Below are 18,877 nucleotides of genomic sequence, written 5' to 3'. Positions count from 1 at the left end.
GCCAGAAGAAGGAGGGTTAAGGTATCAACCTGAATGTTCTCTCGTGGAGAACAAGCTTCTTATCATGATTAGAGATAAGGCTTACAATATAAACATGCCTGGAACAAGCTCCTCCCAAGCTTTTAGTTTATCCAGAGGTGTAAGTGACCAGAGCTTTTCTCAGGGATGGGGTTTGCTCAGCGGAGCGGGAGGGCACAGCACCCAAAATGCTAAGACCAGGTGATGTGGAAGGAGGAAGAGTTTACAGGAATAAGCAGGTGGAGCAAGAAGACACACGTCAGCATTTTCTTTGGAGCTGGCCCCGGGCACAACATTCTTGCAGCCCATTAATAAGGGATCCATTCATAAGGCCCATTAATTAAGTTAATTAATAATGACACTAACCTGCTAACATCCCAATGGTGGATCCAATTGCAGCATGCAAGCAAATAAGAGGCGATGATATGAACAAAGCTATGAGGAAAATGCCTCCAGTCCAGGGGTTATCGCAGCCGTACACTTGGCCGATTCCAACAGGGATGGCTCTCAAAAGCTTCAGGTCCAACAGGATCACATGCAGTTACGGAGGCAAAAGAGACAATTTGAACAGGAAAATATTTGGTGCCAAACCCTCCATACTAACACTTTGCAACAATTTTCCAAGATATTTTCAAATAATTTCACTCTACAAGGAATACAAGATTTATTATTTTAATCTTGAGTTCTAAGAACAGTAAAGGGTTAAAATGTTGTTTCCTTTATTTAGAAACATGAGTGTAAGGCACTAAACTCCCAGGCTCCTCTGTCCATGGAATTTTCCAGGCAAGAATACTGGAGTGAGCTGCCATTTCTTACACCAGGGGATCTTCCCAAACCTAAGGATCAAATCTGTGTCTCTTGGGTCTCCTTCACTGGCAGGTAGATTCTTTACTGCTGCCCTACCTGGGAAGCCCTTCAACTCTCCTTTAAAGGGCCTGCAAAATAAAGCAAATTTTCCTTTCCTACCAATGCTTGTCTCTTGAGAATTGTCTTTTGAGTGATGAGCAACTGGATTTGGGTTTAGAAAAAAATCAGGGTGTTGGTCATTAGAAAATTACTAGATGGCTAATCAGAGTTGGGACTGAAAAACTCTTGTAACATCTTGTTTTTTTTTTTTTTTTTTTTTTAAGCTAAAAACATGCCTAGAAGGCCAAATATTAGATGGGAAGATGGTTCTTTGTGTTTTCAAGAGCAGCATGTCTGGGCCATGGTCATATTGGTGTGGTCGTCTGGATGAGCAGCTAGATTGTATCCACAGAGGAGCCCCTGGGCAGGTGGTGCCCCGGCTTGCACAGGTTTTAGTGGTAAAGCCATCACGTGGTGGCTGATGGGAGAGTGCCCTGATGTGTCAAGCCTCTGTGTGTCTCAGATAGTGAGTGTCTATGAATGAGAAAGGAAGTCCAGAGTCCAATGCCTTGTGGGCACTTGCACACGTGCCCTGAAGTTTGGGAAAAGATTCTGGGCACATAGCCTTCCCCAGTGGCTGAGATTGGGTCTGTGTTTCGAAGGTTGGGACTTGAGCTAGGAAAACGCAGGAGAGGCTCTGGGCCTGCTGGGGGGCACTGGGTTCATCCTGCCTTTGTTTATAGTTCATGGGGAAGCAGGTCTTCCCACGCCCTCTGAAGCCTCCTCCTGGGGTGCTGAGGAGGGAGGTCTTGTGGCTGTAGGGCCCTCACTCCACATCCAGACAGGATTGCTGTGGTCTAGCGGGCAACCCTCTGGGTTCAGTCCCCCCTTAACCTAGGACATAGAACAGGACAGGACTCAGACATTGCTATGTGGGGGACAGTGGGACAGGCAGAGTTCTGGACAGAGGCAGTGGCTGGGCTATCTGGTCCCCAGCCAGCTGTAGCCTCCAGCAGGCTCTCCCATCACCAAAGAGCAGGGGAGCTTGCAGAGCCTCAAAATTCTTGGGAGGCCTAGACCGTCTCTCTAACATCTACCGCTGTTTCCCCAAACTCAAGGCTCTAATTATGATGGTCAAAATGACAAGACATTCTCATCATCATCATAATACATTCAAAATTAGCCAGAAGAGTATTTCTCAAAGAATAATCACCAAGCATTGAATTTGTCTTTCTTGGAACTTTGGGGGTTCCAAAGTATTTGTACAGTATTTTCCATTTAATTTTTTTTTTCTTACAAAATTCCTAGTTATCTTTTCTATGGAAACTGTGGTTTGAGGAATGCAAAGTATCTCAAACTTGCCCTTTCTACCATCATCCCCTCTTAGCCATGCCCGTTAGAGCCGTTTTGACTTGAAAAGATACTGATTGGGTGAATATTGTGAAAGGGAAGCGTGAGGGTCTGAACTGCCAACGTGGCCCGTTTCTCACCTTTGGCTCACGAAGGTACACACACACACACACACACACACACACACGAACATCAACAAGCATGGGGCTAAAGTCAACTTGTGTCTTCCTAGATAATACATCTTGGGCAAATGCAGGGCTCTCTTCCATGCCATCCTGCTGTCTCCATGAACTGTCAGAGAAACTTGGCACCATTATTTCTGACACAAAGTCCCTTCAACAAGCCCAGGTGGCTTTGTGGTTAGATGATAGACTGCTAATAACAAATTTCAGAGCGAGTGCTAGTCCGCAGAGTCATTTAGTGTATCAGAGTAGAGGACCTCAGAGAAAACATGCCCAGTTTAAGAAAGAAGGCTGATGGGCACGTTTCTCCAGGCTGACTTAAAGCTTTTAGTGTAGTTTTGTTTTTTTTTTTAATCTATCTTGGCAGACTTCCAGAGGCCAGCATTATATACAGAATGCATACCAAAAGCTTAAAAAACTCTGTTAGATGTTTCTTAGTGGAGGAACACCCGTGCTTTAAAGTGGGCGATACCCCAGAGAGCGAGGGGAACCCGCTCCCCAGCCTGGAGCAGAGACTTCTCCAGCCAACAGAAGGCAGTGTGGAGTGCATGTCGTCAATGATTCAAAGACATTGAATGAGAAGGAAAACATGACGTAGCTTGGATTGAACTGGAGTAAGGGATCAAGAGGCTCAAAAAAAAAACAACAAAAAAAGATAAAAGAACCCAAATCTAGAAATCAGGAGGCTTCTTTTGACTTTACCCCTCACTCATGAGCTGCATGACCTCAGGCAGTCTCTTAACCTAGCCTTGGTCTTTCTCTCTGGCTACGACAGGACAGGGTGGGGCCAGAAATGGCCCTTTTAGCTCTTAAAAAGAGAAAAGAAAAAGCTGGTGGCTAATGTGATGTTGTAGGTAGAGTGCCTTGCACTGAATAATTGGTAATAGGTATTAATATAACTGGATGTTTCTGACATGCAAAATAACTAAATGCCACTTTAACACTGAGTGTTGGCAGGCATGCTGCCCTTCCACCTTCCACCTACCAAGGGCACTTGGATCTCTGACCAGGTGATGTTGGGCACGGAGGAGACCGGCTGCAGCAGTGTTGTGGGGAAGAAGAGGTTGTAGTGGCCCGTGGCCGCCAGGTACAGGGTCACGGCAATGTTGAAGGGCAGGGTGAAGACCGGGAGGTCCCACTTGCTGAAGATGGTGCCCAGGGCACTGGAGAGGATGGGGCTGATGGCAGAAGCACAGGAGATGCTGTTCATGATGCCCTCTGGCCCTGGCGCTAGACTGAGTGGGACAAGGGGGCTCCCTGAGCCTTCTTGGGGGGAAAACAGCTGGTTGGCTCCCTCTCCCAGCCTGACTGGCTCTGGGCAGCCCTCTTCCTGAGCCTCCTTCCTCTGCCCCACACCACAACAGGGTGGGTGCCCAGACTCAGCTTCAGAAGCAGGTCTTTTGGGGAAAGTCCTAAGGCAAGGGAGTCACAGAACTTCCTTGAAGGGCCTTAAGGCTCCCTCTGCAAGCGTGAGCAGAGAGGACAGACCAGCGAAGGGGAAACCCATTCATTCATTCAACAAATGTTTGCGGAGGAGCTGAGGGCGATCCTGGCAGGAGTGCCCTTTGGTTTCCGCAGGGGAGGGAGGAGCTGGACTCTGGCCCTCTGAGGGCTCTGGGCAGTGCCTGGGCCTGCAGCCCACCCTGGGATGTTGTCCTGGTTGGGGCATGGGGTCCGAGGACAGGGCAGCGCTGGGGAGGAGGGATGGGAAGTTTTCCGGAGAGTGACAGGACCCCCTGGCTCTAAACCCTCTGTGGACCTCAGTTCCCTTCCCTGTCTGGTGGGGTAGGGCCAGGGGCTCTTTTAGATCTCAAAAAAGAAGAGTAAAGGAATGTAGGTAATGAAACACTGTGTGTGGAACACCTAGCACTGTGGTGCTATCACTGTTCAATGTCAGTAATTACTTTCAGACGGTATTTCTGATGTGACGATATTTCTAAGGAAATGCTACTTTGAACACCTGTTGAGACGCTCACAGAGTTAGATGGAAAGGTGGGAAGCCCTTTATCTGCACCCACAGCCTCAGAAGCAAACTTACCAAGACATGGACATCACGATGACCGGGAGTAGAAGCCACCAGAAATAGTCGCCTTTGTCTGAGAACACGGCCATCAGCAGCCCCACCAGGACCCCGTTATAGCCGTGAAGTCCAGCTGCGATGGCGGACCTGGGAGGGGAGTGCTACTGAAGGGGGGGTCCCCTGCAGCCTAAAGCAGGGCACAGCCCCCCTGATTGTCCTTCTGAGCCAGGCTTTTCTCAGCTGGAGCCTCACCACACACACTTTCCGATCATCAACCCTTCACCGTCCCCTGGAGAACGTGCAGTTTTGTAACCAGGGGATGCTTGTTTTAGTTATGAGTGACCTTGTTTGAGGCGTTTCTGAGCCGTGAGCCAAGCAGTGAGGATGGGAAGCTGGGGAAGGGTCCCCTCAGGGAGCTGACTCTTGTCTCAGGCTGGGACCCTGGGTTTCCTGAGACTCACTTGTCCTGACTCAGGATGAGGGCTGTCAGGGTGGACACTACGGTGCCCAGGCAGCCCGAGATGGCCCACCAGGGGTTCTGGATGAAGAGGCCGAGGACGATGAGGATGCCGCTGAGAGGGTTGTTCACAAACATCACCTGGGACGTGCCCCGGAGCACCCAGTCGAGGAACTGGAACACTGGGGATTTGTCTGAAAATGCAATGGGTCAGGGAGTCAGTCAAGGCTCAGTTGTGCCAGGTGAGGCCCCAGCAGGTGAGAGGGTGAGGGAAGCTGGCCTCCAAGGTGGGTTCCGCCCCCTGCTATCACCTGCCACAGAGCCGGGTAAGGAAAGAACCCAAGAGGGCGTCTGACTGCCCAGAAAGCCCTTCACCCCATTGCGAGCTGGCTCTGGTCTGTAGGTTGTTGTTCAAGCAGTGGGTACCCTGCACAACCTGTGCCCCCAAGAGAATGGCCTGAATTTTCAGGAGGACGGATCCAGGCGCCAAGCCCCTGGCCTGACCTCTGGGAGACTGCTAATGGGAACCTGTTAGAACAGTAGACACAGCTCTCCCATAAGCCATTTCTAGGTGGGAATTTTCCTAGAAAGCTGGCTCTAGAATCCCTGTACTAAAAAGTGACATTCTGAGGGAATATTGGCAAGAGCGTGACCATTATGTTCAGAGGGGAGAGTTTGCACATCTACGGGTATTGGCATTGACATTCTGAGAGTCCATATGCCTGTTGTAACAGGGAAACTCCTATCCATGGAAACAGGACTCCATCTCATCTACAGAGATCCGAGCAGCGTGTTTCCTAGAGGACAGCAGAGAGGGCCTTTTCAGGGGTGGGAGCAGGGGCTGCTCTCGTGGAGTGTTCACCTTTAAGACCCTCTCCACACTCCTTCATCTCTCCGGTGATGTACCCCAGGGCTTTGCGGATCCTCTTCCCGATGGCGGCCAGGGAGCTCCGAATCCAGGAAGTCTTGGAGATGCCCGTTTCTACCTTTATCTCGGAGCTGTCCTCCATGGTTTCCAGAGCCTGTCCAGGGACAAGAGACGGGCAAGAAGCCCCACATTCTGAGCTTCTCACACTGAGGAGTGACGTGCTTGCCAGGCGGCAAGCTAAGGTTTTCATTTGATATTTAGTGAAATTGCTATTTAAGCATCTTTGATACTGTAGACTAGAATATCTTTTGTTTTGTTTCACATGTTACTTGTCTCTATATCATTTACAGATTCAATTAACTGTGGATTAAAAATATTTGAAAAAATTTTTAGAAAGTTCCAAAAAGGGAAACTTGAATTTGCTGCACACTGGCAACTTTTTATTAATACATATCATTTACATTGTATTTACAGCTATTTACACAGCATTTTCATTGTATTAATATTAAGTATTATAAGTAATCTAGAGATGAGTTAAAATGTATCAGAGGATGTGCATAGGTTATATGCAAATATTAATACTACGCCATTTTATGTAAAGGACTTGAACATCCACAGATTTTGGTACCCTTCAGGGATCTTGGAACCAATCCCCCATGACTGTAGTGTAACAAGACACTAGCTTTAGCCTCATTCTGTGGATGAGGTCTCAGGTGTGGATGGAGAGGTTAGGTTCTCACTTATAAAGGTCAAGGTCAAATATATAATTTAGATTTACCCACAAATTTTTAGATTCTTTTTTTTTTTTAAATATTACTTCTAGTATACCACACTCTTTGCTGAAGACAGCACCTCCCCAAACTCCAATATGTCTAGTCTTTAAAATTTAACTATCCATAAAATTAAACGAGTAGAGATTCTGTTTTGAAAATTAGCACCAACTTATTTCCTAAATACTTGAATGCTGGATCGAGAAGGATAAACACAACATAATCAAATAAAAGAAGCAGCAGATTTTATAAAGTAAACTGAAAAATAGACATCTTTATCCAACATAATTATGTTTCTAGAAATATGAATTCAAGAAAAGTTTGCCTAATTCAGAGGATGTCTTTTCCGAACCTGGTTTTTCTACTCTGTGGCAGGCTCTGGCAGGCTCTGGGATGCAGGCGCCACCCCTGATTCAGGCCACTCTTTACTCACCAGCAGCTCGACCGTGGGCTTCCGGTATAGGCGGGGAGAAGGGTCTTTGGGGTGCCTCTCCTGCTGCTCACCGTTACCAAACACTGGAGTCGGAAGGAGAGAGCACCATCAGTTAGGACCTGTACCCTGGCATCTTTGCAGCAAGTTTCCTGCCAGGCTTGAGTTGGAATGCTCAGCACTTCCTGGCCCACTGAGGATGCCCTGGGCTTGTCTCCTTACACAGGAAGGCCCCCTCTTCTGCTATTGCAAACACCCATGGGCAAGCTTTTTGGGGAAAAAAAATGCACATCTTGATGTAAACAGGACATTTTACAGGAATTTAGGGGATTCAGAGACTAGGCTGACTTTTAGTAAAGAGGCTCTGATTTTACTCAACTCCTGTGTTTTGTAGATGAGCAAATAGAGCTACTCATGAGCCCTGAACCCAGGGTTCTTTCCCTACATGACACAAAGACTGGTATTTATAAGGTGTTGTTGCTCATAAAGCATTAAGCTGCCCGAACCATCCAAGGTCTGTGTTCAAATTTTACTACAACTCTTCCCACCTGGATGACCTAAGCTGTTTTTGTCTTTTTAGGATTATGTCTCAGAATTTTAGATATTTAAGCAGCAGTGGCTGGTTGGATTAACACAAGGGATACCCATGTTGTTAACTCAAAACAGATTTTGGCATGTCCTTGTTATTCTAGAAAATTCATTGTAAGTGTTTTCATTACTATGAGAGAATCTATTTGTAAAGATGAGGAATTTCAGAAGTGTTTAAGTATCATGAAAGGCCTTTGGAAGTTTTGCTGTTGATGCTCTGATGTCCTCTTGTGGTCAAGTGTGAGAATGGCAGTCTGAGCTCTAGATGCCGAGAATCTTTAGACAATTGGCCATTCAGTCCGCATTTATGAGATTTCAGGGCACTTAGATACTAGAAGAGATGCACCAATGGCCCTGTGACCCCTCGTTTGAAGGAACAGGAACTGCAAATACCAGTGTTGTGGTTGGGAAGTTACACTACGTGGGGGAAACAAATTAAGGAAGTTTGAAAGGAAGAGCAGGAAGCAAAGAGGATACTCTAGCCTCTGAGGCCAGTGTGTGTGATATCCTGAGAGATTCTCTGCTTCTGTCTGAAATGCCAGCTCTCCAGCAGCTCCTACTAACTTCTCCCAGTCTCAGTGCAGGGCTCTCTGCCAGGCCCTCCTTTACCCCAGCCCTCCAACACCATCCTAAGAAGATGTTTGTAGGGAGAGTATTAACTTTGGAAAGCAAACTATGCTCTGTTCCTTGGGAATGCCCTGGGGGCTCTGTCAAACTTCTGGCCCAAAGGGGTCCTCTCTGGGGGGCACAATTAGGCCTTCATGAGACTGCTCCCACCTTGCATCTGATTGGAGACCCTCCAACCCTCCCTTGCCTCCTCCCTGTTTGCCCCAACCTGCCCCCGCACCCAGCATCCAGGTTTCTGGCTTTCCTGACTGGCTGCACTCTGGACCTCCTCTTGGCCTTTGGGAGACCCTCCCCTCACAGCTGTAGGAGAGAACATTTTATCTCTAGAAGCGTGACCATCATGACTACATCGTGGTTGTGATTTGCAGTTTTGGGGGGATCATTTTAAATGTGATGTTTTATTTAATTTTAATTATTATTATTATTTTTTTTGTATTTTGGCTACACCTGCTGATGGCCTACAGACCAGTTCTCCAACCACGGGCTGAACCCAGGCCACTGCAGTGGAAGCACCAAATCCTAACCACCAGGCCACCAGGCAGCTGCCTTACAGAGAGCTGTTCAAGCTTCTTCTGCCACCTAGGTTGCCTCCCAGATGAACTAGAGTAGCGTTTCTGGGCATGGGATGTGGGAGGTTCCAATGTGCCATCAAGTTTGCAACCCTCCTGGCCAAGACTGACAAAGCCTGTCTCAGTTCCCGTCTCCCCATCCCTGGCTGAGACTCTGAGACCCATGGCTGAAGTCAGAGGTTGGGGGATGACGAGAATGAACCTCACTCTCACAGATTTCCCCACTGCCTGTGATAGAGGTGCTGCCAGGGTCCCCATTTTAGAGGTGAAAAGGTCTAAGGCCCCCTGGGAGCCATGGGGGGAGGCACACACCTTTGCTCCTCCTGTGGATGGATGACCACTCGATATGGAACACGTTCCTGGGCTTGGGGAGCACGGCCTCCGAGCCCTCATCCGCCTTGGGGCTCGTGGAGGGTGGCTCTGCCTCAGTGTTGCCTGGCCAGGGGCAAAACGAGACAGGTCAGTGTCCCACCCTGGTCCACCCCCAGAGGCAGAGAGCGCTGGGAAATTAATGCAGAGCTGGAGGAGCAGTGCAGTCCGAGCTGCAGTAGTGACTGCGTTAATGTCTATGGAAAAAGCCCTCTTTCCCATTCTTCCTGCTAAAACTTCCACTTCCTTTCCTCACAGAAACCACATCAGAGATACCTATCGGTGTCAAGATACGGATGGGCCAGCCTGCCTTGTTCTCCCAGCAAGGCACTGCTCTAAGCCTCCTTCACTGGGCTTCGGACTAGTGTGAATGATGGACCTTAGCCCACTGCCCATTCCCGTCCTTCGGCCAGTGCCCTGGTCTCCATCTGCTGCAGAGAGTGTGTGTGTGTATGGGGAAGGGTCCTCAATGCTCCCTGCACGTAAGAGCCACCTGAGTGCTTAAAAAATGTCTGACTCCCATCCCAGACCAATTTTAAAAGTCAGAATTTTAATGTCAATGGTGTTTAAGAGATGACCCTAATGTGCAGTTGGAGCTGAGAACTTCTCATCTAGAGCCTTGCTACTCAAAGTGTGGTCCCCAGACCAGCACCATCAGCCTTCTCTGGGAGCTTGTTAGAAATGCAGAACCTGAGCTTCCACCCAGACTGATGGAATCAGAATCCACAGTCCAACAAGATTCCCCGGGTGCTTTCTGGGCACATTGGTTTGCTCTGTGGGAGGTAAGAGTCCTGAGGCTGTGATCAGCTACTAGAAACCCGCGGTGAAAATAGAGTAGCTTACCACCTAGGCAGCGTTTCTCAAAGTGGGGCCTGAGAATCGACAGCATCAGATCACCTGATGGCTTGTTATGAAGCGTGCCCCATGCTGATTAATTTGGGTACTTGGTGGTCCCCAAGGTATGCAGTTTTGACACTTTCTGCTTCTGGTTCCAGTGAACTCTGGAGTTAGATGATCAAATGGCTACCCGGAATAGTGGAGAGCTCTTGCACTGTCTTTACATTTGGATACTTTTGGGGCGTTGTTATCTCCGAAAGATGGAAAACTTAGGCTCTGGTGATTTCTGAAGCACCCTAAGTGAGTCACATGGCCCTCAGCCCTCAGTTCCTTTCTCTGCATCTTTGCTGCTCAGTGTCAGGTTTGTGGACTGGCTTCACGGACATCCAAGGCTGCTTGTTAGAAATGCAGACTCTCAGCTCCCATCTCAGACCCAAGGAACTGGAATAAGTTTGTTTTTTTAAACAAGATCTCCAACTGACTTGTGTGCAAATTAAAGTTTGAGAAAACTGGTCTAGATCACATTGCTCATGTGGAAACAGCTTTAGCAAAGCTGAGAATATAGCATCAGCAACCAGAGTATGGGGCACGTGCACGAGCAACGAAACGGGTTTGTTTATAGTTTCAGACTGAAAGTTCAAACATGAAACTTCAAACATTGAAACACGAAACTTCAAACATGACCCTCCCCTCTAGGCTCGGGATGGGAAAAGTCTATTTCACTCAGCATCCTGCCTGTGGGTCACCATGGAGCCTTAACTCCAGAGGCTGGAGAAGCTCTGGTACGTCAGACACAAGTGAATAAGGCACCTCCGCAGGTGCTGTGCAGGGGGATGGGGACCCAGAGGGTATCACTGCATCATCTGACAAAGCAGGGCATTCTTCCATAGCCAGTCCACAGGGAACATCTGAAGGCTGGAAGGGCACCTCTGCCCACCCAGTGCTTTTCATCCCTCGTATGCTGACACCCCAGTCACCCTCTGCATAGAGAAATATATTGACCTTATTTAGCATTAGAGACTCAGAATTGCATGGATCTTCAAAATTACAGTCTACTTCCCAAGTCCAGAGAAATTGCATTACTGCCCCCCACCCCTCCCAGATCATGTAGTTATTAATTATGGCACAGCCGGGAGTTGCTCTCAGGTCTCCTGGCTCCCAGTTTGCTGATCTATAGAAAAACTGTCTCCCCTTTCCTGCCCTGGCCCTTTGCTTTCAGTTCTTATCAATAGACTGTGCTGCCTGCTCAGAATCCAGGAAAGTAGATCAGGGTCCATATTACCATGCATTCCTAGAACTGATGTCCCAGCCACAAAAACAAAAACAGAGAGTATCTTTCTTTTCCTTGAACCCACGTTTTGTTCTTATTTGGGCGATCGGGGAGGTGGCCCCAAATGTGGTCTGATACAGTGTTGCTTCTGGTCTCCTGTGGGCAGGACGAGAGTTCAGGCCACAGACTGACCACCCAGGGAGGGTGACCACTCTTCCAGATGTGCTGGCCAAGAGATGAGGATGGCAGGTGGGAACAAGTGCCACAAGGAAGACTGGAGACAAAATAACAAATTTCCCAAGGCTGTGAAAATACTTAAAGCTGAGGTGATAGAAATTTACCACTACCTTTGGGACAGATTCTCAGGACTTTCATAACAGATAAAGGCAATTTCAAGGATATCATGAACACATCTATCAAATGCTCTAGAAAGAAATGTTCCATTGGTGTGGTGGGGAAAAAAAGAAAACAATGATAATGCTGGCCAGGAACCAGCATCACTCATTTCTGCACTGCATTTTGCAAGTCACCAAATTTCATTGACAGTTTCCCCCATTGCAAGCATGGTGGTACTCAGAAGGAGATCTACAGACCCTATAGGACTGGCCTTGCAAACCCAGCCTAAACAGAATGACAGGTATTTTGGAGGGTACCTCCTATTTCGTTCTCACGTTGTTACAATGATGAGACTGCTGCTGCTGCTGCTGCTGCTAAGTCGCTTCAGTCATGTCCGACTCTGTGCGACCCCATAGACGGCAGCCCACCAGGCTCCCCCGTCCCTGGGATTCTCCAGGCAAGAACACTGGAGTGGGTTGCCATTTTCTTCTCCAATGCATGAAAGTGAAAAGTGAAAGTGAAGTCGCTCAGTCGTGTCCGACCCTCAGCGACTCCATGGACTGCAGCCTTCCAGGTTCATCCATCCATGGGATTTTCCAGGCAAGAGTACTGGAGTGGGGTGCCATTGCCTTCTCCAAATGATGAGACTAATGCTCGCAAAATGCTGGGGAGAATAACTTTGCAATGCTGACATCAGGGAGCCGGCTCCTCCGGGAGGCCATGTCCCTGGAACAGCTTGTGCTCTGGGCAGAGTGGGTCCTCATGTCAGGCCAGGCCTGGCAGCTTACACATACCAGCACCCACTCCTACTTCGTGTTCCTGTCTGTCACCCTCATAGGATCCTTGACAGCCCATTTTTTCCCCTTACAGTGGTTTTTCTTGGCATCCCCAGCACCCAGCATGATCCTGGCATATTGTAGGCACTCAGAAGTATTTGTTGACTATGTTAATGAGGGATAATTACCCTAGACATTTTAATTTCTGACTGGTATAATGAACCACCATTGGCTGGGTATGAACCACCATTTCAGGGTATGAACTATTAAAGAAATAATATATCTCACTGTAGATGTTAAGTGCTTGGTAAATATTGAAATTGAGAGCCTTCCACAGCTTCACGATGGTGATGGCTGAGGTGTGTAGAGATTCGGAAACTGATGGGCAAGAGCTGACTGTTTCCAGCACTGCCTGGAGAGAAATTTATAGATGTGATAAAGTGATGGGCCGCCTGTGACCAACCAATCAGAGGGCCAGAAATCCTTCATGAGTGGATGGAAGAACACAGCTAATGAGAGAGCATGAAACAGGCCACTGGAGACAGAAATCTTGCTCCATAAGATTTGTTTTGGTTAGCAAGAGGTTATACCCTGTGGCTGAAAACCACCAAGCTGCTTGGAAGGTGGGGGACTGGGTGTTCTAAAGCCCAAGAACAAAATTTTTTAACAGTGACTCACTTTGGGGGTTTATTTCAGCTTTCCCCCTAACATCATGGCACACAAAAAATAGCACTGTGTGGCACAGTGCAGCAAACAGATGGTGATGCTTACAGCCTGATACTGGGGACTCGGGCCATGCCAGGCCCCCTCTGTTTTCTTCGAGGACCAAGGGCTTTGCTCTCTTGGCCCAACTACACATGTTCTGGGAAGCTCTGTCCTCAAGAATCTGCAGGCAAACCTTAGCAGCTGAGTAACTCCTCGGCGTGCCCACCTGGCATAGGGACTGCTGTTAGCTCCTTCTCTAACCAGACTTTTAAGTGTCCCAGTGCAGGTAGCATCATACTGGGGTTGTCCAATTCAGGGGCACAGTCCCTGCCCTCAAGGATTGCCAGCATCTTGTGTCTTAAGAGGCAAGAGTCCAGGGATGCTATCCTCTCATTGATTCAGAGAAGGAAAGAACAGTCATGAGCCACAATGATTTGCTTAAAAGCACTTTTTTTTTTCCCCTGGAGAGTAGTATCCATAGTATCTATGTGTCTACTGATTGCTAACACACAGAAAATGCCATCTGTTCAAATATCAGGGGTAAAAGTCATTTTACAGAAGACCCCACCTGTCAGATACAATTTTGAAGCTTGAAGCTTACTAAAGTTCCTTTGAGGGGGAAAAAAAACCAAACCCAAATCGTATATGACATCTTTCAGAAGGGGAAGAATGATCTAGTCTATTTTACTAATAATCAACCTTTACTCAAACAAGTCTCTACCTGAACACTTTCTACAAGCTGTCTTTCTCAGGTTTTGAACAGGTTTTCCTGCCTCCTGGAGGTGGGCCAATGCTGTCCATTTATCACTGCTGCTGCTGCTGCTAAGTCGCTCCAGTTGTGTCTGACTCTGTACGACCCCATAGACGGCAGCCCACCAGGCTCCTCTGTCCCTGGGTTTCTCCAGGCAAGAACTCTGGAATGGGTTGCCATTTCCTTCTCCAATGCATGAAAGTGAAAGTGAAAATGAAGTCGCTCAGTCGAGTCCGACTCTTCGCAACCCCATGGACTGCAGCCCACCAGACTCCTCCGTCCATGGGATTTTCCAGGCAAGAGTACTGGAGTGGGGTGCCATTGTCTTCTCCGACCATCTATCACTAGCAATGCCCAACGTACAGAGGATCTGGAACCTACTGTAAAGACCCTTTCATCATCTCTCCATAGATCCCTAGGTCTCTTATTTCTCTAGCTTACTGTGGCAGAGACTCCCACAACATCATGAGGCAATTCCCTAGCTACTACACCAGAAGGATAGTTTTTGAAGCGACAATTGGATATAATTTGATTTTTTCCTACATCCAGCGCTACAGGATAACACTTCGGCCACGATTTGGGAACACGTTTCCCCATGCAGAAGTTGAGCTTTGCGCTGTGATGTGTAATTTTCAAGGCTGCCGTGTGTGTATGTGTGATGCAGACATTTGTGGGTGGTAAATGAGGTGTTATCTTTTTCTGTGAAGTTGTGTTTAGTTGACATTTTCAAAGATCATTCTATTAACTATCAGAGGCATTGAACATTAACTGGAAAAGGCTTTTCAGCATATCCAGTCCAGCCCTCTGATCCAGTCCTTCTTCTAGTTGCCACGTCCTCATAGAGGCGGAGAGGAAGGCTTAGAGGAACCGGGGAACTTTGGAGTCTCTGTCTCACTCCATGAAGACATTAACTAGCATAAATGAGTTGGTGCCTGTTTCAACCTCGTTTAACCTTATAACAACCTCATGAATGAGGTTGAGGAGAGTGTGAAGGTCAGAGCGCCCCATCGGTAACTGGGGTAACATCTGACTGACCTTCCTCTGAGTGAGATTTCACTCTTTCCCCTATTCACACCCAGGCCACACCTCAGAATCGTGTGTCTGTGTTGTTAATTTCCCTCCTTTCAATCCATTCTGTGCTTCAGTTATTAGGCATATCATTACGTGACTCTCTCACTCAACAATCCCCATGGCTCCCTATTGCCAAGGGTATATTAATGCCTAAACTGCTCAGCCAAGCTTTCCAGTTGTTCTACAATATTGCTGATTTCATCGTCCCACTCATCCTTTGCTGCCCAACACACACCCTGCCTTGGCATTCTGGCCTTGCCTCTGACCCTCTCTGCCTCTTCTTGCCTAGTTTCTATTCAGCCTTCATCATCTGGTTTATGTTCCACTTCCTCCGTGAAGCCATCCTTGATTTATATGGCCACACGGATCATTCTGTTTCTTTGCACAAGGTACTCTAGATCCATCTTTTGAAGTTAGGGCCACGGGGGAGTTTTATACTGATAGTTACAATGTACATGAAAATTTTACAATCCAATGAAACTACTTGGAACTATCAGTCTTTAATAACCAAGTGAATTTGGGTCTGTGTGTGTGTTAGTCACTTAGTTGTGTCTGACTCTGCAACCCCATGGACTGTGGCCACCAGGCTCCTCTGTCCATGGGATTCTCCAGGCAAGAACACTGGAGTGGGTTGCCATTTCCTTCTCCAGAATTTGGATCTAGGTATTAGCAAACAAAACAAAACAAAACTGAGGCCCAGAGAAAAGCAGCTTTCCTGAGGCCAAATAGCTGATTAGTTACAGAGCTATGTTTTAACCTCCTGGTTTTGATTCTTTACTCCTGCAATATAGATAGATGTTTTACAGACTGTTGGAACCTTTGCAAATGATATCAATGGACTTGTGATCTTTTTATTTTAAAAAATTACGAAGTATTTCATATCCTAAAAGGAGTAACAAAAGTTACCAAAAACAAACAGAAAGAATCCACCTGTGCCATTACATTTGTGTTATCCAGTGACAGGCCAAGAAAATTCTGGGCTGTTGTGTACCTGCTTTTTCTCTTATGGCAATGTTTCCCTTCTCGGCCGCTTCTTCCCTGCATTGTCTGTGGCAAACACAGCTAACTGATCATAGACCTCTTTCCCAGTAAGTTTCAACACAGCCTCAGAATCCTTCTAATACAAATCTCCAGACAACCAATACCAGTTAGATACAGTTGGCACTTGAGAGTAAACTTATTTTCCCCTCCCCTTTTAAAGGAGAGTGTGGATGCTGTACAAGCCTGAGAGAAAGGGTACATGAAAGCAGGCAGAGGACTGGCCACGGGCTCTCCAAGTCCCAGGATTGCCTAATCTCAGCAAGTTCACTGAGGCTCCTATCCTTCAGCGCTAGTTTTGAGGAGATCACATGCCATACCAGATTGTTCATTCTCTGATCAGATAATGTCAGTGTCCTGAGACATTGTTCCTTATGGAATGGCTGCCTATCTTCCAGAAACATCACTCTGTAGCTACACAGAACATGTCTAAAGTAATCTCAGATGGCCATGAAAGAGAGGGCCACTGAGGAGATGGGCTGTATGAAGATGTCTGTGGATACTGAGGTGCTCTAGTTCTACTGGCATGTCTGTGGAAGGAGTATAGGACCTGAGGTGAGAGGCTAAGGTGCCTCTGGACCAGGTACCTCCACCCTGGAAGCAGCAGGTGAGGACTCTTGGGAACAAGGTTTTCAAACCTACCTCATTAGCATCTCACAGTCAGCTCAACGTGGGGCTGCCCTGGGAATCACACTGATGTCAGAGCTGTGTGTTGGAGAGTTGTGGAAAGGATGATAAATATGAAGGCTCATCCAGCGAACAGGTAGGTGGTAAGGGGATTTGAGGCTGATGGGTTAACTTAGATCCATCACCAGATGTGCAAGAAGAGCTCAGTGTTGTGAGTTAGGACACCTGGGCTTTTGACCAGGCTCATTTATCACCTGGACAGTTTCCTGGATAAGCCATGGGGTTCCTCATGGGGTTTGAACTATTAATAGAATTATTTAAGAGCTCTTCCAGCTTGAAGCTTCCAGGATCTGAACTCTCTCTGGAGTTCTTAATAAGGGCCCCCATTCCCAGGACTGTCTTTCTGCAGCTCAGCAGGAAAAGGAACAGAAAGAGACTGACCTTTCTTTTTTCTGTTTCTTTGAAAAGTCAGAGAGATGGCCCTATTGGCTAGGGGGTCTGTTGTTGTTCCGTTGCTCAGTCGTGCCTGACTCTTTGTGACTCGGTGGACTGTAGCCCACCAGAATCCTCTGTCCATGGGATTTCCCAGGCAAGAATACTAGAGTGGGTTGCCATTTCCTTCTGTAGGGGATCTTCCCAACCCAGGGATCGAACCAGAGTCTCCTGCATTGGCAGGTGGATTCTTTACCACTGAGCCACCTGGGAAGCCCAGCTAGAGGGTCTACCTGATTCATTTCTCTCCCCCAGACCTCTTACCTGAGTTCCTTTGGATTTCTTGCACAGGTCTGGAGGAATCCAGACCACTGGGATTTGGGAAGAAACTTCTTTCCAATTGGGTGGTGTCTCTGGTCCTCAACTCAGGCGCTGGACTTCTCCCTAAAACTGAACCTCTTCAGTTCCCACAGCCCGCCAGCTCATCCTCTGGCTGACTTTCTATAAATTCCCCTCGTGTTTCCTCACCTTGTGCCTGGTGCTTGGCTTCCACTCGAGGAAGGGCACCATATGGCAGAAGAGGGAGAGAAAAGGAGCGCTCTTCCTACAGCGTGCTCACTCTTTGACTTTCCTAAACTCCCTGGGGAAGACTGGCCTTGGCCATCATGGTGCCCCCATCAGGCAGGTTTCCTTTAAAGGGGCAGAGCCTGGACTGCCTGGAGGTAGTTTCTCTGTCCTTCCTCAGGCATCACCTTCAATCACCCCTTTCCTTAGAATTCTTGCTCCAGTATATGCCTTTAAGGCAATTACCTAAGTGTCGTCTCCTCAGGGGCCAATTTGCCTTCCCACCTCAATGAACTTCCTTAATCCCCCACACAGGCAGGGCACAGGCCGAGGAATGTTATTGCCATCTGTTTCTAGATGGATATTTCTGCACAGCCTAATTAATACTAGATGCCTTCTTTCTGGTTTTGTGGAAATTTCTACACCTTTCCTCCTTCTGACTCTGCTGACCGGGTCCTGGTGGGCCCTCTCAGAGTAAGGAGGGCACAACCTAACCCCCGTCTCCAGAAAGGACTCTGAGCTCTATATATGAGGGAAGCCACCCTCCCGGGTCCCAGACAGCCGTGGTGGTGGTTGGGGGGGTCTGGTGGGCTGGAGTCTGGGGAGGAGGCCCAATCCAAACATGTTCTGTTTGGCTTTGTGAGTCTGAAGGGTCAAGCAGCAACTGCGTATCACCCCCACCCCCTCAAGTGACAGGGTGTGAGGTGGCTGCCCAAGTTCAGAAACAGAACTCACACCGAGGATATTAGCTACACCTGAGTAGACAAACTCCCCGCTGACGTCAAAGGCCCCCTTTCCAGCAGGCCAGGTGTTTTGGAACTGCCAGAGAGGGGTCCTGATCACAGGGTGAGGGGGCCCTTCTGAGGAAGGAAAGCAAAGTGACGAGAGGGGGGGAGCCCCGCGTTCCAGGGAGGGGTGGGGAGCTGACTGGAGCTCAGCTCCCACACGGGGCCTTCCTCTGGTGCTGAAGCTCAGGGCCTGTGGCCATCTGCTGATGACACGCTCCTTGTCCCCCAGCCTGCTGTTCTCTAAACTCAGGAGGCCCACCTCGTGCCCTCTCTTGCTCTGGCCTCTCCTGAAGACTCCTGAACTTCCAGTGGTGCATTCTTCACTTCAGCCCCGTATGCATCTGAAAGTAACAGGGAGATGCTACCCAGGAACAACATATGACCAATTAGAAAAGACAGGAAATGAGTACTCAGGAGGGAGGAGCCATCCAGGAAATCCACCCACATCTCAGGAGCCAAATGGAGCTGCGTCCTCAGATGAGTGGTGTCTGTCACACACACCAGGTTAGGGAGGGGCAATTGAGTGCTCCTGGAAAGCAGAAGACTGGGGTGGATGCTTGCCGCCAAAGGGTCTCACCAAAGGCCACA

At 48.1% G+C, this 18,877-nt stretch overlaps 1 protein-coding gene across 2 annotated transcripts in view; it reads right to left on the bottom strand.

Annotated features, from left to right (window-relative positions):
- SLC14A2 (solute carrier family 14 member 2) overlaps positions 1 to 18,877 on the bottom strand; it is a 70,299-nt gene that overhangs the window by 8,146 nt on the left and 43,276 nt on the right. Inside the window, exons 10-18 of one of the 2 annotated variants that reach the window (XM_019986467.2) lie at positions 18,503 to 18,522; positions 9,474 to 9,497; positions 9,038 to 9,122; positions 6,945 to 7,027; positions 5,736 to 5,895; positions 4,878 to 5,067; positions 4,435 to 4,563; positions 3,382 to 3,574; positions 385 to 532 (exon numbers count right to left, since the gene is read on the bottom strand). In XM_019986467.2, coding sequence (XP_019842026.2) covers positions 385 to 532; positions 3,382 to 3,574; positions 4,435 to 4,563; positions 4,878 to 5,067; positions 5,736 to 5,895; positions 6,945 to 7,027; positions 9,038 to 9,122; positions 9,474 to 9,497; positions 18,503 to 18,522 — 1,032 coding nt within the window. Of the gene's footprint in view, positions 1 to 384; positions 533 to 3,381; positions 3,575 to 4,434; positions 4,564 to 4,877; positions 5,068 to 5,735; positions 5,896 to 6,944; positions 7,028 to 9,037; positions 9,161 to 9,473; positions 9,498 to 18,502; positions 18,523 to 18,877 lie in introns of both variants that reach the window. The other variant, XM_019986468.2, reaches the window with a different exon arrangement.

This window comes from Bos indicus, chromosome 24 (assembly GCF_029378745.1).
Source record: "Bos indicus isolate NIAB-ARS_2022 breed Sahiwal x Tharparkar chromosome 24, NIAB-ARS_B.indTharparkar_mat_pri_1.0, whole genome shotgun sequence".
In the NCBI taxonomy this organism is placed as follows: domain Eukaryota; kingdom Metazoa; phylum Chordata; class Mammalia; order Artiodactyla; family Bovidae; genus Bos; species Bos indicus.
Note: the sequence above shows the minus strand (reverse complement) of the source record. Positions and strands in the feature narration are given on the sequence as shown.